This window comes from Saimiri boliviensis, chromosome 18, assembly GCF_048565385.1.
Source record: "Saimiri boliviensis isolate mSaiBol1 chromosome 18, mSaiBol1.pri, whole genome shotgun sequence".
Taxonomy (NCBI): Eukaryota; Metazoa; Chordata; class Mammalia; order Primates; family Cebidae; genus Saimiri; species Saimiri boliviensis.
This window is the reverse complement of record NC_133466.1, coordinates 30183161-30210231: the sequence shown is the minus strand read 5'-3', so window position 1 is coordinate 30210231 and position 27071 is coordinate 30183161. Positions and strand designations below refer to the sequence as shown.

Genomic DNA, 27071 nt, shown 5'->3' with positions numbered 1-27071 from the left:
TATAATTATTGAATTTTAACATAGAAAATAAATAAACCCACCCAGAAAACCTTTGCAGAGTCTATCATGCCAGTCTGTTTGTTGTGAAGGGGACGTCACCTCTTTTGTGGAATGGAGATGATGCCATATGAAGTCAGTGTTGGAAAAGGGAATGAAGAATGCCACTCTTGGACTACAGTTTGAGTCCCTACCTCTGGTGATCCAGGGCTCCCATTAATAATCACTAAAGTACCTGGGATTCCCAATGCACAGTAAAAAAGGAAAAACATATTTTGTGCCAAAAAACAACAAAATGAACGCTAATATTCTTTTTAGTGGACGTCTCTGTTTTGTCAGATTTAATTCATCAGCTTTCCTTTGCTTATGTTAGGATTTACGACATTTTACATTGTCACCATCCAAAAATGTTGACAAGCTTACGGAACTAGGCACGGAAACATTGATGAGGATCTGTGTAAAATGTCACAGAGCCCCAAACTCATTAGATATAAGACATAGTTTTGGAGAAAAATATGCCAGTGCATTTAATTTGAAGAATCTATTGTCTGAGTGAAGAGGCTTGTTTCATTTTTTAATGAAGTTGTAAGGAGTCACAATTTTTTAATTGGTCAAAATGAAGAAGTGCAAACTCTCTGCACTAGGGTATTTTTTTAAGCCACGAAAAAACTCAAAAATATTTTCATATTCCATGTTTGATTTTGAACCATTATGACTAAAAGCAGAGTAGAATGTTGCAAATAATATGAGATTTCAGGTCTGATGTATAACTCTTCCTATGTACAGCTATGGCTACGTCAATGGAGGCACATCCCAGGACTTCATATTACAGTTGCTTTGTGTGCAGAATAAAAGGGGTACTATCATTCAGCATAGTTCATCAGATGATTTGCGAGAATAACAAGATGAGGAATTTTTTGGAATTTTAAATAGAAAATATTATTCTCTATTCCTATAATATTTGCTTTTATATCTTTTTGTCTTCAGGCCAGGACTTCTCAACATCAGTGAACCTACCACGCAGCCCTGGCTGGCAGACACGTGGCCTAACACTGGCAACAATCACAATGACTGCTCCATCAGCTGCTGTGCAGCAGGCAATGGGAACAGTGACAGCAACCTCACTACCTACAGCCGCCCAGGTTAGGGACACAGAGAGAGCGTGATATGGATAAGCTTTTTAGGAACTAGCCAGAAGATGTTTTCTTTCCCTCTCCCTACATGGGAAGGTGTAATTTGACCAATATTTTATCGAATGTTGACTATTGTTTAGCAAAATAACCTGATTTAAATATTTGTTCCGTCCTTTAACCTCCATACTTTACTGTCCACTAGAAATATTTCTCCCAGATAATTGGGAAGATAAACTCTACAATCAACAACAAATAAGGAAAAATAAAATCATGTGAAAGTATCTATCTGTTTTTTTTTTTTGGAGACAGAGTCTCACTCTGTTGCTCAGGCTGAAGGGCAGTGCTGTCATCTTGGCTCACCGCAACCTGTTCTCCTTGAGTCCGAGTGATTCTCATGCCTCAGCCTCCTGAGTAGCTGAGACTATGGGCCTGCACCATCAGGCTCAGCTAATTTTGTGTTTATTTAAGTAGAGATGGGGTTTTGCCATGTTCCCCAGGCTGGTCTCGAACTGGCCTCAAGTGATCCATTCACCTTGGCTTCCCAAATTGCTGATACTACAGTCGTGAGCCACCATGAGTAACTATAAAATTATTTGTCTTTTTTTTTTTTTGGAGACATAGTCTCACTCTGTAACCCAGGCTAGAGTGCAGTGGCACAATCTCAGCTCATTGCAACCTCTGCCTCCAAGTTTAAGTGATTCTCCTGCCTCAACCTCCCAAGTAGTTGGGCTTACAGTCACATAGCACCATGCCCAGCTAATTTTTGTAGTTTTAGTAAAGATAGGGGTTACCATGGTGGTCAGACTGGTCAAAGGTATGTATCTTGATCAGAATGTATGTGATGACAATTTCTTACACCATTTTTGTTTGTTTGTTTTTTGTTTTTTGAGGTAGGGTCTCACTCTGTAGCCCTGGCTGGAGTGTGGTGGCATTAACACAGCTCACTGCAACCTCAAACCTCTGGGCTCAACTAATCCTCTTACTTCAGCCTCCCAAGTAGCTGAGACCACAGGCAGAGACCACATTGCTTGGCTAATTAAAAAAAAAATTTATAGAGATGTAGATTTTGCTATGTTTCTCAGGCTGGTCTTAAATTCCTGGGCTCAGGCAATCCTCCTGCCTCAGCCTACCAAAGTGTTGGGATTACAGGCATAAGCTACTGTGCCTGACATATAATTTTAAATTATAATTCAATGATCTTTAATCACATTTAATTATTTTTGAGATTTGGAGAATAACAGAACAAAAGGTAAATAAGTTCTTAATTATAATGAACCAAATTCTTTAATAGTAAAAATAATAATAATCTACAACAGTAATGACAAAAAAATTTAAATGAAAATTAACTGAAAGTTTAAATCAAATTTTATAGTAGCAAATCCTGAGGACACTATATATATATATATATATATGTGTGTGTGTGTGTGTGTGTATTATATATGTACACACACATACATATATTGCAGGTGTGTATGCATACATTTATTTTCTATTGTCTATTTGTTGGGTCAGATATATGTGTGAGTAAATTACCTTGCTAAAATTTCATGCCAAAACATAGTAAAAAATTGAATGTACAGTATATGAGATTTAAAGTAATAACAAAGATAAAAATTACCAAAGATTTCTGACAAAATAACCCCCCCCAAGAAAAAGACAATATTCCCATATAGATAACGTTAAAATTATTGTAAGGAATCCGTATGATGATAGAAATAAAATAACTCATGGAATTAAGGAAAAGTGAGAGAGAAGATGGATTTTAGTAAAGATGTTACACATTGTGAAGAACAAATCATAAAGGAATCTGCATGTCTCCCCTTAAAACGAATCCTGAGTCTCCAATGAATGTGGATGTGACATAGCTATGTGGCCAAGTCCGCATCCTCCAGAGGTCCATATTCTAAATGTCTAGGCAAATACATATTCATGTAATCATAAGTAAAAGAAAAACTAAGTTGAGACCTATAGGAGAGAAGAAAATGGTGGTACCCATTTAAATTAATAGGTAGAGCTGTGTTGTCCAATATGGTAGCCAGTGGCCACAGATGGCTATTTACATTTAAATTAATTAAATAAAATATAATTTAAAACTCAGTCTCTCATCTGCACTAGCTAAATTTCAAGTGCTCCGTAGCCACATGTGACTAGTGACTGCTGTATCAGACAAAGCAGAGTAGACCATCTCCAACATCTCAGAAGTTCTGTTGCATAACACACATATAGAATGATTGGCGAAACAAAATGAGATTGCAAAAACCACATGTCCTTTATAGTATTTCTTAACCACTGTTAAACAAAACTAGAAATTAGAAATAAGAATCGCAAAGACCAGATGAATTAAGTATTTCTGCTCCCTGTGATCATTCATGGTTGAAATGCAGAATACTTGAATTCAGTAGGATAGAGAAATTACACATTTTTGTTCAGATTATTTCATATTCACATCTTTCATAACAAACATGTTAATTCATCATTTTTTAAAGATACCCAGTTAAAAACCAATGCTACAGGTCACTTGTTGATGTTGTTACTACTTCTGGGCAATATGAATAAAATAATTAATGATATTTTTATCATTGTGATTTAACTAATTTTTCTATTGTAAAACTTTTAATTTAAAAATATCATTTTAGTTTTCCCTACTGTTTTAGTATTTTCAACTTCAGACCTTAATTGTGTATATATATATATAAAATACATGTATGTTCAGTTATTTAATGTCCAAATATTTCAATGAAGAGAAAACTGGAGTGGAAATGAGATATTAGATATTTAAGTATTATTTTAGGCTGTATTTGATTCAGTGACCCAGGTTACTATCATACCTTTTGTTATTATTACTGTCATTTTATATTTCTTGGGGTGTTACTATGAAACCATGGGAAAATGATTATATAGTGTGCTTTCCAGATAATGGTTATCCAGTATGACCACAACAAGAACTAGCAGAATTCTCCTTAGTGTATCATTTTACCCCATTCTTCATATCTTTTAAATATAAGTATTTTATAAAATATTGAAATCTCAAGTTCTTTCATCTATGAGTAGTTTTTTTTCCTTTGGATTTTCAATGTATGTGTTTCCTCTGTTGCTTCAGCAGCTAACCTGTAGTTTCACATAATTCAGTAGCCAAAGATTAGAAAATAAAAGTTGGCACATAAAGATATTTGTGTATATATTATTTTAGTAGGATTCCTATTAATGAGGTTATTAAATAAAAATTATTTTAAATCTGATGAATTGTTTACTTCAGCACTATCAGAAATTCAAATTTATTTGGTCTCTATTCAAATTCTGTGCACCCTCTCTTATTTTCAACTATTAATTTCCTTTAGAAAGCACATGCGGACATTTGGCCCTTTTTATTGATCTTATTTAAGCCCACTTGTACTTTACATTACGATTTTCTTATGACTCACAAAGCTACGTAGAAAGAAATCTAAAAGGAATAACCATGCAGAATGACCTTTTCCTTTTCCTCTCCATTGCACATAGCTGATTGTATAGCCAATTATAACAACCAACTGGATAACAAACAAACAAATCTGATGCTCCCTGAGTCAACTGTTTATGGTGATGTGGACCTTAGTAACAAAATCAATGAGATGAAAACCTTCAATAGCCCAAATCTGAAGGATGGGCGTTTTGTCAATCCATCAGGGCAGCCTACTCCTTACGCCACCACTCAGCTCATCCAGTCAAACCTCAGCAACAACATGAACAGCGGCAGCGGGGACTCTGGCGAGAAGCACTGGAAACCACTGGGACAGCAGAAACAGGAAGTGGCACCAGTTCAGTACAACATCATGGAGCAAAACAAGCTGAACAAAGGTGAGGACGCTTGCATGTATTCCCATCCGTTTCTGTATAGTACTCTCAGCACCTCAACTAGACGTTCAAACTTGTCTGAGACTAGCAAGTAAAATCTTTTCTTCTGTCGCTAAGATTTTCTTATTTCTTTGGTTTCGAAATTTCCAGTGTCAGGGAGTTAATTAGCACAACAATAACCTTGGAAAATTTATTTTATAATAATATATAAGTATTTTCAAATGATACTGAGATTAATTTGAATTTAATAGCAGGTGAGGGATTGGGAGGGACAATCTTTTATTCATGAGGCAGATGTACAACTGTCACAATACCTCACATTTTCAATAAATAGACTATCCCATTCTTTCCACTAGAGGATGGAAGTTAATTGCTTCTATGTGGTCATATAAACCAATGGCATTTTTATATCAACCTGAAATAAAATAATTAAACTTGAACTGGAGAAGCGGTTCAATTTGTTGTATGTCTCCTACCTCCTGTGGTTATTAAGACTGCTACAATGTATGATTTTAGAACCTAAATTTCTTTGGTTGACCTGATAGAAGTCTGTCCGTATAGAACCTAAAATAAATTGAGTTTAGTATTAACTTGAAGCCGCAGAATAGAATTCTGTGGCCTGAAGGAAATGTTTCTCTATTGTAACATGTAGGAGTTGGAAAAGATAGGTGTTTGATTTCTCTGTAGTCCTTTAGGTTACTGCTTTAATAACATGATTTGCAAAGTTATACCTCTAGGAAAACCAGGATTGCTCTAATGTGAATAGTTGGGGACAATGCATCCCATCTATTCCAGGTAAAGAATATATTTTCTGGTAGATAATTGGAGACATAGACTTATTTTCTTTAGCGTTGGGTTGGGAACATTTTCCTCAAAAATACAACCTAACTGCAGTTGAAGATTACAAAACTTTAACTTAAAAATTTCATTTGGGTTAATGTTGTAGGTTTTAACTTGATGAAGAAGTGAGCTAGTCTTTTCTCAAGTTAAAGAAAGGCCTTGATTGGTATAATAACCCAATTTAATAAGTATTGATCGAGACTCTGCATAAGTTCATGATAAAGACTGACAAAGATGAATAGGACAGTTTCTGTAATCATGGAGTTTGCAGTGGTGATTCAAACTATTGTCACATTATTCCTTCATAGCGTATGGTTTTACTGTGGACTTCGGAAAGCCCTGAGAGCCTCCGTACAAATATTTCAGAACTCTGATTTATTGTTTATACTGCTTGTAAGCAGATTTGGTATGTCAGACTATAATAAAGAACCTGGAATGCAACTAGATGACAGATTATTACTGACTACATTCCAGTGGTGAGCTTATCATTTGGATTTTCACCTTTGCCTAAGTAAGCAGAAGCATTTCTGGGGAACATTAAGATATTCTGGTTTTTTACCATGGACTTTTTTTTATTAGATATAACCTTGCTGACAAGTTTCAGTTTTATTTTTACGTTATTGTGATTTATTTTTTACGATTTGCAGATATGATATTTTTATGATTTCTTTTTAAAATTATATTGTTATATTGTTCAAGTTATTTATAGTTTATATATATTTGGAGTATAGGCATTTTTATTTCTTGACAATCTGAATACAACAACAAAAGAAAAAAAGGGGAAATAAATCGTCCAACTAGTTTCTTTAGTTACTCAGAAATATAGATAAAACAGAGATGTGAAACCACTCACAAAGAGAAAATAAATGTTTTTTTTTCCATCTGAAATGTCTAGATTATCGAGCAAATGACACAATTCCTCCAACTATCCCATACAACCAATCGTACGACCAGAACACAGGAGGATCCTACAACAGTTCGGACCGGGGCAGCAGTACATCTGGTAAGTAAGGTGAACCAAAGAATGTGTCCTTTAAAAAGCTGGTACTTTCCAAGATTAGAAATTGAGTGCCAGTGGACTGATGTATGTAGGTGACGTGTCTAAATCACGGTATGTAATTTGAATCTCAGGCATGTGTCTTGTCTCTGCAATCTGAGGGACTTTCCACTCACTAAGTCATTTTATGTCCTATTTGGCAACAAAGTCTGACTGTCCTATTTTCATTCTTGTTAATGAGCTTAGGTAAAGCCAGAAGAAACATGTTTGCCTAATCTTTAAAGGCAGTAGAAACTTCTTTTTCCCCCTTGGCCAAAATACAACTAAAAATGTTGCACGTAGAATTAATCTGCTAAATATGTTGCCATTTGAAATGAGCCTATAAAAGCACATAATGTTTGAGGACACTTGAGCAGAATCAAAAGCCTGAAAGACGATAACATGAGATTCAGGCGTAGTAAGAACCTGTCTCAGTTTATCACCTCTCTACGATTGATCCCCTCAGTTCTGACTCTGAAGCCTTGTAAAGCAACCTCCCAACCTCAGTCTGTAAGTGCCTCCTGAAGCCACACTGAGACCTCTTCCCTGTGGTCTTCATGCTGTTGCAGCTGTTTGCCAGCTGTTTTCCTGATAGGGGCTGCAGATGGGAGCTGGCTGGGTACTTAAGTCCTGTTTTTCTAATTAAAGGCAGTTCGTTATTAGAACTAACATGTGGCACGTCACACCACAGTGAGAACAAAACCGATTGATCTTGACTCTGGCAATGTTTCTTCGGGAGAGGGTAGAAATGGCATTTCCCAGCAACAGGATTAAAGTTGTTCTTGGGGGCTTTTAGCAAAGAGTCTCTACCCTTCTTCTGGAATGAATATGGTATTTGCATTTTACAGTTTTCCCTTAACTCACATGCTGGTTTGGCATTTTCTAGCCTGTGTTTCTATTGAAATTAAAGGAGCTAAAAAAAAAAAAAATTAAGGGAGCTTAGTAATGGCCCTTTACCATTTAGATTTACTCTGATTCTATTATATGTTGTTTGTTTTAACAATTAACATCTTATTAAATGACTTCTTTTTTGAAACTAAGTCAATCCTGAATTAAGAGAAATATTTCAGGGATCTACTTTTAAGAAACCCATGTGAAATATTTTATTATTTGTTTGTCTCATGCCACTTCATCTTTGAATTCTTAGCCACATAGAAAATACCATATCTTAATGGGAAAAAAAAACAGTGATTCTAGATTATTAATATTTAATTGACCTTGTGTATTCCTCAGCTTAGATACCTAGATCTGGATGTTCTGCTGCTATATGTCATGTGATACTCTGTGAATATATCGTAAAAAGATATAAATATGCGAAAGCTGATGGTAATGCAGGAAGAGAACAAAGCAAGTAAATAAGATATAGGAGAGATCTGTCTCAGGCCTCTCAGGACTGATGGAGTTGCTACAGTAGATATATGTCAGGAAGCAGTGGAAGGCACTGGGTAATGTCTAGCCTACAACACACGCACAGTCATCCCAATACTGGACACCAGAGTGGTGGCAGAGAAAAGAGATGCATACGCATAGGACTGATGACCATAGTTTATTAGTAACAGCCTGTCCCAGCACACACCTGGTGCAGTGACACACCAGCACCAGAACATCTGGCTTAACAAACACTGCCATTTGACTGAAAATTCCCAAGCGACACGAAAATCAAGGCTCATTGAATATGGTCGGACCTGGTTCATGTATTACATGACTTGGAAAAGATTTGGATAAGGTTAAAAAGTAAGACCAAGATAATTCACTGATATTAAGGGACCTTATGAGAAAAATAATTATAGAGTCATCTTCCGTAATTCACATATGAATCTAAATGTAATGTATTAGAAAGGGAGATATTTTATCCCAAAAGATTTTTTGACCTAAAGTTTTCTTTAAAATAAATGTTTTCAAATGCTTAAACTGTGTTTAAAGACTATGCCAAATCTAAAATGAGAACACTGGAACACTTGAATAATTGGGCTATGTCAAACTACTAAGAATGTTCAAGCAACATCATTTTACCATAAGCAATCATTGTATAGAAACAGTGGCTGAGAACACTTCTGTCCCTTTTAAAAATCATGTTTCTGCCTCTTTTGTCATTAGTTCTATCAGTTATTCCAGCTATTATTTCATCTGTACTTGCCTTTCTGAAGGAAACCAGTAATTTCATTGTGCCTAAAACATTTCAATGGACAAGTACAAATCATATATATTCAGTGATTTAATGCAACAGTGGAACTCTAATAGATCGTATCTGTATCATATTGTATTTTAGGTTCCAGCAATTAAATAATAGAAAGGCACTCCTGAAAATATGGCTATAGCTCATTTGTTTGAGATGATAATCCATAATGCAATTAATTGCTGTAGGAAGATCACTATTAATGATATGACTTGAAACATCCATTCGTGGTTTTATTGCTTTTTTGCTATTTATTTTGCAGTTGTACGTAGAAATACTTTGCATTTTCTCTTGTACAAAGTTCTGTTTAAAATTAACGAAAAAGTCTGTTCATGTCTGTATACATAAATGAATTATAAAATCATATTTACAAAAAATAATTAACTTGTGACAATAGAAAAAGTTTAAAGGCCAGAGATCAAAGGCTTATATTTTATTTCCTTTCTAGGGAGTCAAGGGCACAAGAAAGCGGCAAGAACACCCAAAGCACCAAAACAAGGTGGCATGAACTGGGCTGACCTGCTTCCTCCTCCCCCAGCACATCCTCCTCCACACAGCAATAGCGAAGAGTACAACATTTCTGTAGACGAAAGGTAAGGGGAGTGTCTAAACAAATGTAAAGGATGTAATATGATTGTTTCAGACCATTTTAAGCAATTATTAAACTGGATGATTAAGAGAAGACTGATTTCTAAGGTCCACAAACAATTGCCTTTAAATAAAACAATGCTGGTCAGCAGGAGTAAATATTGTCCTTGCTGCTTCCAAAACAGGAATTTGTACTTTGAAAGATTCTTTTGGAAGTCAGAATAGAATAGAAAAATAAATACATATTAGCTCATGTATATGTCCTCTGTGTGTGTGTGTGTGTGTGTGTGTGTGTGTGTGTGTGTGTATGTGTGTATGTATGTATGTGTGTGTGTGTATACATAATTTAACATGTGGATATATATGATTTGTGATTTTTGAATAGTAGAACTTCTGTGGCATGTCTTGAAATTTTTATAATTGTGTGGATTTATGCAACAATGACAGTATCCTAAAGGTTATTTGTTCTTAGATATTATCATCTGATGCCGAGAACTCTTTGTAGAAATGTAAACTTTACTGAATCGTTTCTCTAAAGATTTAACAAGTGTAATTATCCACGTGATAACAATTAGGAAGTTAGTGTACCTCTTTCTCAGTCCAGAATCTGTAGAATTGGATGTACCGCCAAACAAAACAGCTGCTTCTTTAACATAACCAAAGGAGGAAAACTGCTTTAAAGTGGAGAGTTAACAAATAATCACAAAATATACCTGAAAATATAGTCTTTTCTGTGACTGCTATAGAAACAAACACATCATTCCTTCATTCTCCACACACAAAAATGTGTATTACAGTTTCAACTATGCCCATAAACAAAGCCTCCGTGTTTCCACTTTCTAATCATCTTTTTATAAACTGCATTTTTAAGTAAAATTTGTACATAAAAATATTTACAGGAAACTCTCATTATTCACCATATTTATGCTTTTTTAAAATTCTTTTGAACAGTGAGTTAGCAACTGTGGAACCATTGATCCTAGGGGAAATACAGGGTTAAGTTTCTGCTAACCCCTACCCACAGCATATTTGTCAACTAACCAATACATAACCTTGTTTTATGTATGTTTTTAAAGGAAGCTTATTTAATATATTTTGTTCATTTATTAATATGGAATCCAACAGCACGATATGTCATTCCTGAGCAAAGCTTATTTCACAGATACATTTTTTTTTTTTTTTTTTTTTTGGTAAGGCACATCACAGCCTTCCAGGGCTAAGAAACACTAAACAGGACTTCTGCACTTCTTTTGAGGGCCATTTTAAACAGGGAAATCACTAATACAAAGTTTAAAACACTTCAGCAAACATGGCACTAAATAAAGCATGGAAAGGACATTGGTTTATAGTATGACGACTGACACAAGAAAGCAGAGTGTATCCTTGTTTTTCCTCTGCTGGGAACATGCACATGAAGCGCTCACATTTTTGGCCTCTTTGTGAATCTCTGGGAATGACCATGAACATGCCTCAGATACTGATTTTGGGCTTTACAAATAAATTTCACCCAGTCAGTGAATTTGCAAATATGGAATCTGCAAGTCATGAAAACAAAACTGTATGTTTGGTTTGGTTTGGTTGGTTTTGTTTTGTTTTTACAAACAGGGACTCACTCCAGGGCTCAAGTAATGCTCCCGTCTCAGCCTCCTAAGTAGCTGGGACTACAGGCATGGCACAGCACCCAGCAAATTTTATTTTATTTTATCTTTAGAGATTATGTCTCCCTGTGTTGCCTGGGCTGTTCTCAAACTCCTGGTTTCAAGCAATCGTCCAGCCCCAGCGTCCCAAAGTGCTGGGATTGCAGGCAGGCACGAGCCCTCTATTTGGCCTGAATGTATTTTTTAAAATGCATTTCCCAAGCTATTCTAACAACATTCGTCGCTGCTTTGGCTCACAAAAATAAGAGGACTAGAATGAAATAAGTGAATATAGGCTAAGAAAAATGAAAGCTGTATAGGAGATGCATCTGTGTCCCAAGGAGAAAGACTGATTCTAACAGAGAAGAATAAAGCTTTCCTGATTGGCTACATTTGTTCTTGATCTGGACAAATGAAAAGGTTCACAGTTAAGAAGGAGGGGTTTTATGGACATGGGACCACACAGAGATGTGGAGAAACTAACATGAAACACATGGTGAGGAATGAAAGGAAGCTGGGATGGCACGTGCAAGCCAGATTATGCAGATACTTGAGTGTCTTGCTTAGTCATTTAAATTTTATTCTCTAATATGGGTTGATTGAACAGCACATGAATAACCGGTGTGTGGTGCATATTTATGTAATTTTGGAAGCAATGGCGTGACTGGAGTCTAGGAGACCAATTAAAAGATTATTGCAGTAGCACATACAACAAATAAAAATAAGAGAATAGATTCTACAGAATTTTTATGTATAGAATAAAATGAACTGAGGAGTAGTTTGAGGAAGAAGAAAGAGAAGTCAAAGATGACTAAAACATTTCCAGTTTGGGTGAGTAGGCAAGTTGCTCAGCTGTTTGTTAATTACAAAAAAAAAAAAAAAAAAAAAAAAAAAGAGGCAAAGAGGGAGTTAGATTACGAAAGTAAAGAAAGATGCAAAGAAACATTATTTAAGCATCAACTTTTCTGAGTTCAGGTAAGCAAGGTGGGTGGTAGAGAATGAACAAGAGAAATGGGTAACAGAATCACAGTTTATATAATGTAGTACATCATTGCCCTTTTAATCAGTAAACATATGCCCTGGGATAAGAGAAACGAGAAATCATGAATGTTTCCCAGATCCGTCTTGTCTCCCACCCAGCTCCAGCAGAGGAGTAGAGGGGCATTTTATTATTGTATTTTTCACTCACTATCCTAAATGGAAGCCAACTAATTCATTTTGTGTTCAACTGAAGAAATAGTGATCTACTATAATTTCAGAGAAATAAATGGGTTACATTGAACTAAATAGGTTGATCTCCAGTATATCTTTCTCTGAAAGGATTTTTAAGAGTAATTTTTCTCACCTGGACACAGTAGTTGATGCTTGTAATCCCAGCACTTTGGGAGGCCGAGGCAGATGGATCACCTGAATTCAGGAGTTTGAGACCAGCCTGACCAACATGGTGAAACTCTGTCTCTACTAAAAATACAAAAATTAGATAGGCATCGGGATGCACACTTGTAATCCCAGCTACTTGGGTGGCTGAGGCAAGAGAATTACTTGAACCCGGGAGGCGGAGGTTGCAGTGAGCCAAGATCATGCCATTGCACACCAGCCTGGGAAACAGGAGTGAAACTTTGTCTCAAAAAAAATAAATAAATAAAAATACATTTTTCTCAAAATGTAGCAGCTCATGTTCAGGTTCTCTGTAATACCGTCTTAGAGTCTTCTTTTAGAGAACATATTTAATTGGAGGTACAAATTATACCAAATACATTTGGGGTGTACTAAATTAAGCCATGTTATGTGAATTTTTTTTTAATTGCATGACTTCTAAGACCCTATAATATGCTAATGTAAATTGCAGTCTCTTGGAGAAAAATAATCTATGCAGTAATTCACAAACCTTGGGAGGTAAAATCTTTTTCAACAATTGTCTCCTTAACCTGACTGAGAACATTCAGATTTGAAAAACAATTTAAAGGTGACATTTCATTACTATCCAGGTAGTTTATTTGAATAACCTGAAGTAAGTCTACACATCCTTATAATTTCTTTTAGCTATGACCAAGAAATGCCATGTCCTGTGCCACCAGCAAGGATGTATTTGCAGCAAGATGAATTAGAAGAGGAGGAAGATGAACGAGGCCCCACCCCGCCTGTTAGGGGAGCAGCTTCTTCTCCAGCTGCTGTGTCTTATAGCCATCAATCCACTGCCACTCTGACTCCTTCCCCACAGGAAGAACTTCAGCCCATGTTACAGGATTGTCCAGAGGAGATTGGCCACATGCAGCACCAACCCGACAGGAGGTAGGCTGTCACTAGCCTTCTTTGCTGACAAATCAGATAATTTCTACTCCTCAGTTGCAAGTTATCAAATGCTATCCCATGAAGTAATTTTCTTGCCACATAAGCCTTTTTTTTGCAGTATCATCCCACAGTAAGCCCAGGTAATTAATATATCGAGTCATATTGTTAACCATTGCTTTAGATTAATTGATTCTAGTGAACTTGCAACCATAAAATAATGTACATTAATACTCACCCACTTATAAAATTAAAGTCATAACCACATGGCATATGGTTTGCTAATCCTGTAACATGTGATTGACAGTGGGTGTTTTGTACTTCAGTTTTCCTTTTGCATCGATAAATTATGTCTTTAGTTGGTAGAAAATACAATTTCTCCTCTGTTTTAAAATGAAGTTTACATAATAATGTGTTCCCTCATAGCTATAATGTTACAGAAGAATTCGTTTGGTATACTCTTTTTGTATTGACCTCAGAAACCTTTATTTTTGTTTAGATATGATTTGGAGTTCTTTCATCAATTATTGTGTACTCTGTGTGTGTGTGTGTATGTGCGCACGTGTGTGTGTGCACGCTTGTGTGTGCTTAGACTTTTTTAAGCCTATGTATTGAGCATCCTCATTTTTGTTGTATACAATGGCTTCACCTGTCTTTTCTACCACATAAAAGCTATTACTACATCATGTTAGCTCTTCTCTCATTGTTGATGATTTTATTCATACTATTTTATTGCCCTTGACACATTATATGTATATATTATTTTCTGTATTTCTAATATCATTTGAAATTGAGTATATTATTTGCTTCAGAATATGTTCCTTTGATATTCTCAAATGAATAACAAATTCTGATTTATGTGGCTTGACTTTTACTCTGTAGATTAAAAGAGAATTCTGCAATGTTTATTAACTCTTCTATTGTAAAGATGACCAGATTCAAATTACATACACTGTAAAAACAAGAAAGTAGTTAAGCTTTCTTCTATCTGGCAGTGAGAAAGTTGGATTATCAGACTTTTTAAAGTAATATTGTTAATCCATGGAATGTCATGAAAATTGAGAGCAAATAAGGCACCTCTTCTCCATATTAATATCACACCATCCGTGCTACTCTTATTAGAAGACAGTGAGAGACTAAAAGAGACCATTTAGTTTTGAAATACCTAAGGATTCTTTTTGTTGTTGTTGTTCCCTCGTATTACCTGTTTCCTCACCATTCCTGTCTCTATTTTCAGGATACCCAGTATTTTCTTTCTGGCTAGCTCTTCTTTTGTATTCTTGTCCTCCTTTCCACCTTCCTTGATAACAGAAATCGGTTTTCCTTTATCTATCTGGAATGTATAGCATCTTCCTCCTCATTCAATTCCCCTTCTCTTCAGGGTTAACTCTACTTCCGTCATACTTTCCTCTTCCTTGGCCTTCCTTCTGCTTCCATGCTCTCCCCCTGCTTCATTTTGTTTAAGTTATTCTGCCTTCCTGATTTGCCTTCGCACCTCAGCCCACTGCATTCTGACTTACAACTTTTTGCTTCAATCAGTCCATTGAAAGTAACCTCCTAATGGTCAAATCTAAAGGCGTCTCAGTCTTTATCATACTTATGCTTTCTGCATTGATGGTCATTTTATAAATTGTTGTGAGAATCAATGGATAATGTATGTAAACATCTGAAGCAAGGTAAGTATTCAGAAATATTAGTGCCCTACCGCCCTCACCTTTACACGATCATCCCACTGCTTGATTCAACTATTATATTCTGATGGCTGTCAAATTTCTTTAGCCAGCCTAGACCCTTTTTCTGAGTGCCACAATATTTCCACTTGAACTTCACCATGTGTCCAAATTCAAATTCTTTGTCTTTGGACTTGACTTTTCAAACTTGCCTTTTCTTTCTTTTCTTTTTTTTTTTTTTTTTAATAAGACCCCAGTTTCACTCTTGTTGCCCAGGCTGGAGTGCATTGGTACGATCTTGGCTCATCCCAACCTCTGCCTCCTTGCTTGGTTCAAGCAGTTCTCCTGCCTTAGCCTCTCAAGTAGCTGGGATTACAGGCATGCACCACCAATGCTGGCTAATTTTGTATTTTTAGTAGAGACAGGGTTTCTCCATGTTGATCAGGCTGGTCTCAAACTCCGGACCTCAGGTGATCTGCCCGCCTCAGCCTCCCAAAGTGCTGGGATTACAGATAAGAGCAAACTTGCCTTTTCTTTTACTTTGCTGGCTATCTTGTTTAGAATTTTCAACCATTATTCATTTGACCAATGTTTTAAAATAAAATGCCTAAGGGTATAGGGAAAACTCATAAAAACTACCTTTGTCATTTTAAAATCAGTTTAGTTTCTTTCTAGCATTCTACAAATGAGGTTAATTCATGAAGTCTCTTCAATCCAAAATGGCCCTTGATTTTGATTTTGCTCCTTAGTTTCCATTCCAACAGCTGCTAGGGCAGCCCTCCATCCCTGTCCCGTGAAATCTGCCTTATCCTTAAAGAGATCACCACTTTTTTTCTCTCTGTTTTTCTGTTCATTCTCACAATATCTTTCTTTGCCCACAAGTCTGGTAATGTTCCCTCATTCAGAGTCCAGTCTTAGTTTCTAACCCAGTATTTAGAGTTTTTTAATAATCCTTTTCCCTTTATTTACTTTCCCTCCCAATTTTGTCATGTATACTCTTTTCTGATTAGTCTGTTTGAAAGTCCCTCACTTTGCCTGAAGCTCATCAACATCCAGGTCTTCTACATGCTCTTTTCTGATTGCCTGGCAAGCACCTCTCATCTTTCAAATTGCTGTTCAAATGACACACCCTCTGCTTGCCTGGAAAAACCCACCCCCTCTTTTCTTTACTCTTCCTAAGAGTCTATTTCCATCTGTGTTACCACACTAACCACTTTTCATGTTGCATTAGCATTTGCTATTTGTATCTCTGTTTTCCAATTTAAATTAAAAGATTTTTGAAGGCAGAACTCATCTTGTTTATGTCATTGAGTTCTGCAGGGCTTTCTTCAGTAAAGTATTTGATAAATGGAATTGGATACTATGGAAGAATTTGAGTTGATCTACTTACTGTCTATTCTTTTAGGCTAATGGATGATTGTAGAACTTGAGGCAGGTAAATGTAATTGGGTAATACATTAACTATCTGCACTTATGATCAACTTGACTATATTCAGCCTTTTTCAAAGATATTATTTTTAATCTATAAGGATATTATGGATTTTATTTTCAGGGTCATTGCTGGAAACAACACTAGGCACTAATAAAAAGTAGGTGGAAGCCCATTCTTAAAAGTGCTTTAATTGCTTTTTTATGATTAATGTATATCCTATATATTTACTATATAAATTGTTGAAAATACCTATAAATAAATGAAAATATAAAAGTCCCAGTGATCTATGTAATCAGAAAATCAGTGTGAAGACCTCAGTAAAGATCCTTTATATCTTTCATCTTTACTATTGTCACATGGCTTGGATTTATGACATGCCAATATTATTTTATAAACTATTTTTTTTCACTGAACAGCGTTTTTCCATGTTGGTAGCATTTTATTTAGACACTTACATAAAGCGTGTTACTCTGTTTAACCAATTCCTTAATATTGGCCATTTCAATTGTATTTACCTTTTTGATACTATATACAATGTTATGGTTTCCATCTTTAGTTAAGTATTTGAATGAAGTCTCCTCTTGATCCCTTGATCTATTCTAATCCCTCCCCCATCAGTAGATGACTTCTGAGTCTTATCATCCTGCCATTTCCCTAATGGTACACTCATAGATATAGATAGCTATTTCTCTACAAATCTCTTTCTGGAGTTTCAGATCCATATATCCAACTTCTTGTTCCTGTAGATTTTTACTGCCTAAATATCATTCTGAGTGATACACATACCTTCAGCCGTAAATGCACTTTCCTAGTTCCGACAGCCATTTTCTCTCACCTGCATTACAGTAATGTTCTGCTAAGTGGCCCTGTTGCTTCGGCCTTGCCATTCTTCAGTCTAATTCCTCACTGCAGACTGTGCAGAGACGTTTTCCTAAATTGCAACACTGATCAAGTCTCTCCATTGCTTAAGGTTTCTCAATGGCTTCCCATTTTTCTTAAAATAAAGGCAAGGCTCCTTAATGTAGCAATCAAAGCCCTTTGTGCTCTGACCCCTGTGTGCCCTACCATCCGCACCCACTGCCACTCCCCCATCAATGTCTATGATGTCTTCACTCTAACTTTCTTCTGGTTCCTGGAATAAGCACAGTTCTCACTCATCTCAATATCTTTGCACATGCTCTCCCATATTCCTGGAACACCATTTTCTCTTCTCCTTTTGGAGCTAACACCTAGGTATCCTTTAGATCCAAGATTATATGGCAGATCCCCCTCAGTAAATCTTTCTCTGGTATCCCAGGTTTGGGTAGGACCCATAGTTATGTGTCCCACAGCATTCTGTGTATCCTCTGTCATTGCATATTTAACTAATTATTTGTCTCCTCCACTAGGCTAAACGTCCCTTCCGACATGGATATGTATTTCATTTAGGTGAATTCCTAACATAGTGCCTGAGTTCCTGTTTCTATTGCTGTCTAACAAACCACTCCAGAATGTAGTCACCTAAAGTAATCATTTTATTCACAATCCCATGAGTCAGAAATTCTGAAAGGAATCAACTGGACAATTTATCTCCAATCCATGTGGCTTTAGCTGTATGGCTGGGGCTAGAACTACTTCCAAGTTAGTTTCTTCATTCATGTCTGATGCCTCAATGCTCCTTGTCCTCTGCCTCCTTCCACATGGAGTCTTATCCTCCAGGTCCCACCGTATTGTCTGGACTTTTCATAACTGGGAGTCTCAGGGAAATGGCATGTCTTTCATGGGAGCTGGCGTCCAAAAAGGCAGGAAGGGGAAATTGCCAGGCCAGTTAATGACTGCATTTAGAACTGGTGAATAGTCTGGCTTCTTCCAGGTTGTATTAATAAAAGCAGTCACAGAGTCCATCAGATTCAAGAGTGTTGAACTAATCTCCCTCTCTTGATGGAGAGCGGCAACTTCTCATTTCAGTATAGCATTTGGAACAGAGACATTGCTATGGACATTTTGCAGTATACGGTCTGCCGTGGGCAGGTAGATACTTAAGTATGTATACCTTAAAATTGAATCCTTACCTGTCACAAAGCATAAAGCAAGTTACCTAAGCTCTGTTTGCCTGTGATCTTTTTGGTATAAATCTAACAGTCTTTACCATGGTAGGTGCACAATAAATGTTTAAAGAATAAACACATTGATTACTTTTATATTTATTGATTAGCAGCACAGATAGTGTGATTTTATATTAATAAAATTACTAAACTGAAACCATTATAACAATGCAATGATAATTAGATCAACATTACAGACCTGCATTATTATGGATATTTCAACTTTGGCATTATAATGAACTTCTAGGTTATTTGACTTTTGTCTAAAACTGGATATACTAGGTGATCAACATAATAGGAATTTGTCTTCTCTTATTTTTGAACAATAGCTAGGAAAATAATGTAATTAAACTTATTGTCATATATTGTTTTAAAAAGTGATTGATATAGTTAAGTTTATTGCAGTTTAGTAAGTATCTAGAAAAGTATAAATTATTTCATGTATGGAATAGGAGACTTGCTTGTTTTATTAATACAGATAAATGGAGGTAATAGTTACTTATATAAGAAATTGAGGCTACATTAGCGTTAGAACAAAATCTCAAAGGTATGCATTTTTCTCCTTTTTCTTGTGCCTGGTAAATGCTATGTGGTGAATGGTATAAACACCTACTTTGATAAATTAATGACATCACTCCGCTTTTCTCTTGAACATGTTTATGAAGGCATCATTCTTGCAGGAGACTAGAGTGTTGCAATTCAGGGTCATATACATTATTTCAGAAGACATTGAAACCCCTCAGGGGGAGAAATCTAGAGGGTTGAGGTTCATTTGAGACAAGTCTTACTTGAGTGCAGCATCTTGAAATGGCTCTTTGTTTTCCAATAGAATGTATTACATATTTCAAACTGTACATGTTTATCACACATTCCCTGGGCTTGCCTTATTTACAGATGGTTTGAATAAATTTTTTCTGTCTTTCTTCAACACTTGTTAGGGGTGGTTGTAGTTAAAAGCCAGCCCTTGTTTAACATGAAGATATTTTTGCTCTACAGAATGTGAATTATTCAAACAACAATGCTGGCAACCTTTCTAGTGAAGCCGGCCATTCTGCATCTTTCTTTATTGATGGTCAAAATAGTCCCCTTTGTGCTAAAAAGTCTTACATGGCTTTAAAAAGGAAGACGTTTCTTGTGGTATTTTGGATTTGTATGCTGACAAAGATTGTAAATTAACTTTTAAGTATGGTATTTTGTTGCATTCCAAATTAAACAATGGTTTTCCTCCTATGTGTACATGCATTCCATATTGAAACAATTATCCATTTTAATCTCTTAAATAACTTCAGCTTTGGCACATTTTTCATGTTTCTCCTATTGCCACACACAGGCACTTTAAAAACCACCCAGAAATGAAAAGTAATGCATTATATTAAAGCATGCTCTGTGTGTATATATAACATATATATATATATATACACATAATAATATATAATTAAACATATGCATGTGTAAGTATGCATACTTTTTCAATGTAATATGTTAGCTTTAATTTCTTGGTTTTTTAAAATACATCTGTATGTGGCATGTATCTCTCCTAGCTTATATGTCTATACACACACACATACATACACATTATATACTTACACTTATATATGTTTGTGTGGAAGGTCATGATCTTAGAAATAAAACTTGATTTTAAATTCTGTTTTTGATACATGAGATCTATGGGAACTTTGGTAAGATCCTCAATTCCTCTGAATTTTAATATCTTCTTCTGTAAAATGATCATTTAAAAAGTAACTCAGAAAGTTATTGAGTTAAATGAGTACATCTTGTAAACTATGCTTAGCTACAAAGTAAGTGCTCATTAAATGAATTTCAGTATTTTTAATAATTATTTATTTTTAATGTTTTCCATTGCATTGATAAAACAGATTTATTGAAGTGTCTCAATTCATTGAGATAAAAAGCAGAAAACGTTTTTCTTCAAAACACTGTTATGCCACCCTAAAAACTGTGCCATATCAAAATTGTTTTTCCTCTTCTATAGTAGAGATCTTGGAGCAGATCCTACATGTTTTTAACTTTATTTAGATCTTAACCAGATCCTGTATCCTGTATGGTTTTGTTTTGTTTGCTTGCTGTTAAAATCTATTTCTATTAATTTAAATTAATTTGTTAATTTTTATTGTTGTTTTTTTATTGAGACAGTCTGTGCCACCCAGGCTAGTGCAATGATCTCAGTTCACTGCAACTTCCGCCTCTCGGGTTCAAGCAATTTTCCTGCTTCAGCCTCTCAAGTAGCTGGGATTACAGGCGTGCGCCACTACACCTGGCTAACTTTTGTATTTGTAGTAGAGACGGGGCTTTGCCATGTTGGCCAGGCTGGTCTCAAACTCCTAACCTCAGGAGATCTGGCCGCCTCAGCCTCCCAAAGTGCTAGGATTACAGGCATGAGCCACCGTGCCCAGCCAGTTCTGTTAATTTTGAAACCTCAGTTGTGCATTCCCAAACATCCTTTGCCAAATGCCTTTTTCAGTGGCTATGGCGGCAAGGAGAAAGTGAGCATGTTCCGCTTTTAAATACCTCCCTCCTCTTTCCTCTGCCAGGTGCATTCTCCTAGAGCTAAGGTGGGGAAGATGGAATAGGAAAAGGGCAAACTAGATGAAGATCTGGTCTTCTGCTTGGATAGCCCTAAAGACTATTCTATCTCATCTTACACTACGAGTATCATAAGTATGGTAAAGGAGAGGTGCCCCACTGATGAAGGCCAGTCCTAGGCACCATTGCAGTTATTAAGTGATTTATCCATATCTTCAGGTAAATGCCAGTTGATGGCATTCATGTCGTATCTCTCCTAGCCTCCCAAGCTATCGAGGTCACCAGATGACGCTAGACCCTAATCTCTGCTGCTCTCCAATACTGGTGCTCAGTTTGGCAGCTTGTGTAGAATCTATCCTCTATCCTCTTTACTTCTCAGGACTGCAAACTTTGTTGAGTTGTTTTAATGACCTTTCCATCTGAAAGTCCTCCATTATGTCATCTCTTTAACCTTGCTTGGGGAATATTAGGACTGTTGAGCAATTCACTGACCAAGAAATCCTCCAACTAGAAATCAGCATGTCTTCCTTTGTTGAAGGCACTCTTAATTTAAGAGTTGTTCTCTTGGCATTCTCCTCCCGTGGGGATGACTTCTTTCCACAGACCTTGCCTTCCACCCAAGTCAATGCTTTATACCTGCTCAGTCGTCTGTTCACTGTGAATCGTAGCACAAGTCGTGATAGTGGAAGGATAGCTTTTAACTGTGAACCTGTACTGCCGGATACTACTTGATTTTGTCCTCAACTCTGGTTTTTAAATAATTACACAAAAATTACCTTTAAATATTTTTTAAAAGGTAGAATAACAGTCAATGCAATAGTGTTAAAAAATAGTTAATACTCTTTAATGAAACTCGTAAGTGAGTAATTCAGAAAAAAAAATTACTCTTGGCTCCCATAGCTTTTTCTTAATTGAATAAAATCTAAAGGAAATTATATCATATGCTGAAAGTAAAATTTTTTAAATCTTATGAATTTTTACACTTTATAGTGAGAGTGAATGACTTCATTTGCTTGAGAAAGGAGGAGTGGTGATGAAAAGGAAAGAAACAGATATTTATGTCGGCAGTAATGATAAACTGTGGATAATATTTGAAATGCTTTAGGACAGATACAGATGTTATGTTTTCAAAACAGGAACTACTTTTCCCTTTTTAACCAAATGCAATCCAAATAATAAAACACAAGAGGACTTAAAGATAACGGACCATATTTCTATTAAACTTAAATCAAAAAGTAACCCAGTGGAGCCTCTGGCTGTGAAATGCAACTCGATATAAAATCAAACTTAAGTATACTGTGATTTTCTGTTGTTTTTCTGAACATGAGCTCAAAAGAAGTAAAGATCAAATCTGCATACTTGTGAATTTCTTGGGTAATTTGACCTTTTATATCTTAAATAACAAGCTGAGCCAGACCTATTTTATTCGTCTTCATACAGACGGCAGCCCGTGAGTCCTCCTCCACCACCACGGCCGATTTCCCCTCCACATACCTATGGCTACATTTCAGGACCCCTGGTCTCAGATATGGATACGGATGCACCAGAAGAGGAAGAAGATGAAGCCGACATGGAAGTAGCCAAGATGCAAACCAGAAGGCTTTTGTTACGTGGGCTTGAGCAGACACCTGCCTCCAGTGTTGGGGACCTGGAGAGCTCTGTCACAGGGTCCATGATTAACGGCTGGGGCTCAGCCTCGGAGGAGGACAACATTTCCAGTGGGCGCTCCAGTGTTAGTTCTTCAGATGGCTCCTTTTTCACTGATGCAGACTTTGCCCAGGCAGTCGCAGCAGCAGCAGAGTATGCTGGTCTGAAAGTGGCGCGACGGCAAATGCAGGATGCTGCTGGTAAGTCCTGAGACTTCCACCACACTGGGGAAGAAAACTCAAGGCATGTGTGTTTGTTACTGTTTCGCTCCTGTGATCTTAAGGCCTATTTGAAAAGCAACTTTTTTTTTTTTTTTTTTAGCTGCCTAAGAAAATGACAGGTCAAGAATATGACTTAGTTGGATTTTCCTTGACAAGGCTTTTTAATCTTCTATTTTATTGTTATTTCATAAATTTTACAAAATATGAGTGATAGGAAGCTAACTTATTTTTAGAATAGCCATAGCAAATGTATCTATTACACAAATTGGTATAATTTCTTTCAACTATACATACAGTCAGTTAAATGAAGTTTGTGTTTTTGAATGTAAACGGTAATTTTTTGTGTATAGAATGTCACCAGAATCAAATTTATTGTGATAGTTCTCTTACCTTATTTAAATAAAAATTATGTAGGGGAAATAGATAAATACCCAAATGGAACACTTTGACCCTTGGAAAATGGGCTGTTTCTCCTTAATCCCCATTCTCTTCATGTCGTCTCAAATTAGAATGTTAATTGGGAAGATATAAAGATATACGTAATGTACATACATTTTCAATGTTCAGTGTTCCAAACTTACAATAAACATTTTAAATGTAATAATTGGGACAGCAAGCTAATCCAAGTGCTTTTCATATTTTTCCTTTCATTGCCAGTAACCTACTTTTAATTACTATATATCCATCTTTATATTATAGCTTATTTTTACTTATGTCTTCCTATTCCCAACCCTGTTTAGAAAGTAAATAGTTCAAGAAAGAAAAGAATTTAAATGTAAAACTTATTTATCACAATTTTCATTTCTGTAAAATTAATATATACATTCCCATACATATTTTTGTGTGTTTATATTTTTAATAGCCAAGAAAATCTAAATAGTAGAGTAAAATAATGTGATCACCAAGAAAGAGATACATTTCAGAGAAGGAAAAGACCATCACAACAAATTAGTTACTGGTGTTTTACTGTCTTTATTTTTCTTAGTTTAGTAATTACCACATTGCTAATTTTCCATGGTCTTTTCAGATAGTGGATTGGTCATTATTTTTTTATCAGTGTAGAATATATTCAGAGAAAATTAAAATCACAGTATAAAATCATCTCTATATATTATATATCAAGAATATGTTACAGGAAAAAGATTTCTGATATCTCTCAACTTATTATTGTAGAATATATTACTTATTTTAGCCAAGCCTATATTTTTTGACATTCAACCAAATATTCTTTTTTATTCCTCCAGTAGCTGCTGAATGTAATAAGCTATGCAAACCTAATTATCTTTCTTAATAAATAAATAACGTCTAACTTTACATATAGCTTTTGTTTCTCCTTTTTTAAATCTTCTTTTTAAAAAAGTGAAATTAACCATCTCAAACCACTGCTTTGAGAATACATTTAGAAAATATTTCTGTTTATTAAATGGACAAAACATAGAAATAGCATTGAAAATTCATCTGTAAATGACCTTATGCCTCAGGGTCTGTGAGCAGTGGATGGTCTTATGCAATAGAATAAATAATGGGTTCAGTTTCAGCCCTAATTCTGTTTCATGGATATGTAACTTTAATTATAATAGTCTCCATCATAGCTAAAGAGAGTTGGTTTAATATTTTATTGTATTGTAATTTAGTGGCACTTCTAGTTTTCCTTGAGCTCATAATTTTAATGAACTAAACATGCATTGGCCTCTGCTTATTGCAGTGTTCTTTTCAGGGAATGATGGTGCTTGTCATGTGACGTGAAGTTAATATGAATGAATATCCAATCACATGGCTTCTCACTTGGCTGCATTAATGTCTATTGTTTAATATGCTTCAGTTATCATCTTTAAATGTGTTGGTTTCACTATATGTGGCTTGTGTTTATAGCCAAAAGACATGTTGTCTAAGTCTGTTGGAACTTTCTTGTGGTACAGTAGGAAGTTCTGGATTTGTGACTAGAATTTCTAGAAACCAAAATGGTGAAAGTCAAACATAGGACCAATAGATCTCCACTGTCATTATGGATTAAATATGTTGTAGCTGTTATAATACAGGATCTATGTAAGACAGCCAGAGAATCTGGGAGCGTTGAAATATGCTGTGTAGGCAGGTCTCAGTGGCTCATTCCTGTAATCCCAGACCTTTGGAAGGCTGAGGTGGGTGGATCATGAGGTTAGGAGTTCAAGACCAGCCTGTCCAAGATGGTGAAACCTCAACTCTACTAAAAATACAAAAAAATTAGCTGAGTGTAGTGGCAGGCACCTCTAATCCCAGCTTCTCTGGAGGCTGAGACAGGAGAATCACTTGAACCCAGGAGGCAGAGGTTGCAGTGAGCCGAGATAGCAGCACTGTACTCCAGCCCTGGGGAAAGAGCAAGACTCCATCTTGGGGGAAAAATAAATAAATAAAACGCCATGTCTAATTAGTAAACTCAATTCCCACTGGTACCTGGGATTATTGTTTCTCTAAAACCAAACATCTACCTCTTCCACCACCAAAAAAACAGAATTCTCTGGATATCTTAGAACTAGCAAATACTTTGAGATGGAAAAAAGATGCAAGTGATTTTTGGCAGACCTAAGTATGTGAGCTAGTTCAATTTCAGACTACCTGCAGAGAACACACCTGAGTCTGTCTTCAAAGTATACTATAAATATATGTTTAATTAAAACAGTGATGCCATTAGTGCTGTTCGTTTTTCTTAGAACATGAATTCTTAAGAACTTTGTCCTCTTGAAAAAGCAGTGAATATTGGCTATACTATGCAAAAACTTAGTATTTTTTGTTTAAGTATAACATTTTAGTGAAGCTGATTGCAAAAATAATTGGAATGCTTTTCTTTAGTAAATAGATATCATAAACTTTAACAGAACAAAAGCACCATGCTTTAAACAGCAAATGAAATGAGCAGAAAATGCTTTTAGGGTATTTTCTCCAGTAAATAGCAGAGTGACAAAAAGCCTATTACTTGCTTAGAAGAGTTTGTTGAAGCTTTTTTGTTGTTTTTCGGAAAAATTAGGGCTGTTTCTAGCTTTAATGTTTTCTTTTTGTTGTTCCTGTTGTAATTAAAATTCACTGATGCGTTTGGCTCAGAATTTTTCTTTTCCTCCTTAGGCCGTCGACATTTTCATGCATCTCAGTGCCCTAGGCCCACAAGTCCTGTGTCTACAGACAGCAACATGAGTGCTGCTGTAATGCAGAAAACCAGACCAGCCAAGAAACAAAAACACCAGCCAGGACATCTGCGCAGAGAAGCCTACACAGATGGTAAGTCCATTGACACGGATGAAAACATCTATGAATCTCGCCTGTTTACCCTGCTTCTCCAGGACTAGAAAATGCATTCACTGACGTTAGAAATTACATTAAAAATTTATTAACAGTCAGCTTCGTATTACTTATAGAAGTGATTTACTTACAGAGTCTGTCAAGCAGCTCTTGCAGTTTTCTGATAAGCTTGTTATTTAAAAAACAAAACCATTTGTAGATCTTTTATATTTTTGAAAGTTATTTTATACTTTCAAACAAATGGACATCCCTATAGTTGAAGTTGATAGTTGAAGTAGTGGCATAGGTTGACCGTTTGTCAGATTTACTGATAAATTCTCCAAAGTGCCCTCATTTTTTTATTTTACAATTTTGCATTCAAATAGAAGACAATAAATGTGTTTAAATATTAATTCTAATGCTAGTGGTATTACAAACAATTATTTTGGACACCGAAATACAAATCAAATCATGTTTCTTCATGCCTTCACATACAATATCAACTCTCACTGAAGAGGCAACGTTCATATTCTCGAGGGAGCACAGGAGGAAAATGCAAACATCGTGATGTTGTCTCAAGAAAGCCTTTAATGAAAGTGCCTCAGGTGGCCCAGCATTTATTAAACCACCACCTTCTCATTTTACAAAACAACCCCACAGGCTTTGTTGGAAATTCATGTAAGATAAATTCTCT

At 35.9% G+C, this 27071-nt stretch overlaps 1 protein-coding gene across 4 annotated transcripts in view; it reads left to right on the top strand.

The window, feature by feature from the left end:
* The window catches only part of ROBO1 (roundabout guidance receptor 1), a 1085200-nt gene that overhangs the window by 1040744 nt on the left and 17385 nt on the right, over positions 1 to 27071 (top strand). For 3 of the 4 annotated variants that reach the window (XM_074389506.1, XM_074389507.1, XM_003928307.4), the window contains 7 exons: positions 985 to 1139; positions 4629 to 4964; positions 6697 to 6804; positions 9462 to 9606; positions 13282 to 13530; positions 22698 to 23104; positions 26225 to 26377. In XM_074389506.1, the coding sequence (XP_074245607.1) occupies positions 985 to 1139; positions 4629 to 4964; positions 6697 to 6804; positions 9462 to 9606; positions 13282 to 13530; positions 22698 to 23104; positions 26225 to 26377 (1553 nt within the window). The remainder of the gene's footprint in view (positions 1 to 984; positions 1140 to 4628; positions 4965 to 6696; positions 6805 to 9461; positions 9607 to 13281; positions 13531 to 22697; positions 23105 to 26224; positions 26378 to 27071) is intronic. The other variant, XM_003928309.4, reaches the window with a different exon arrangement.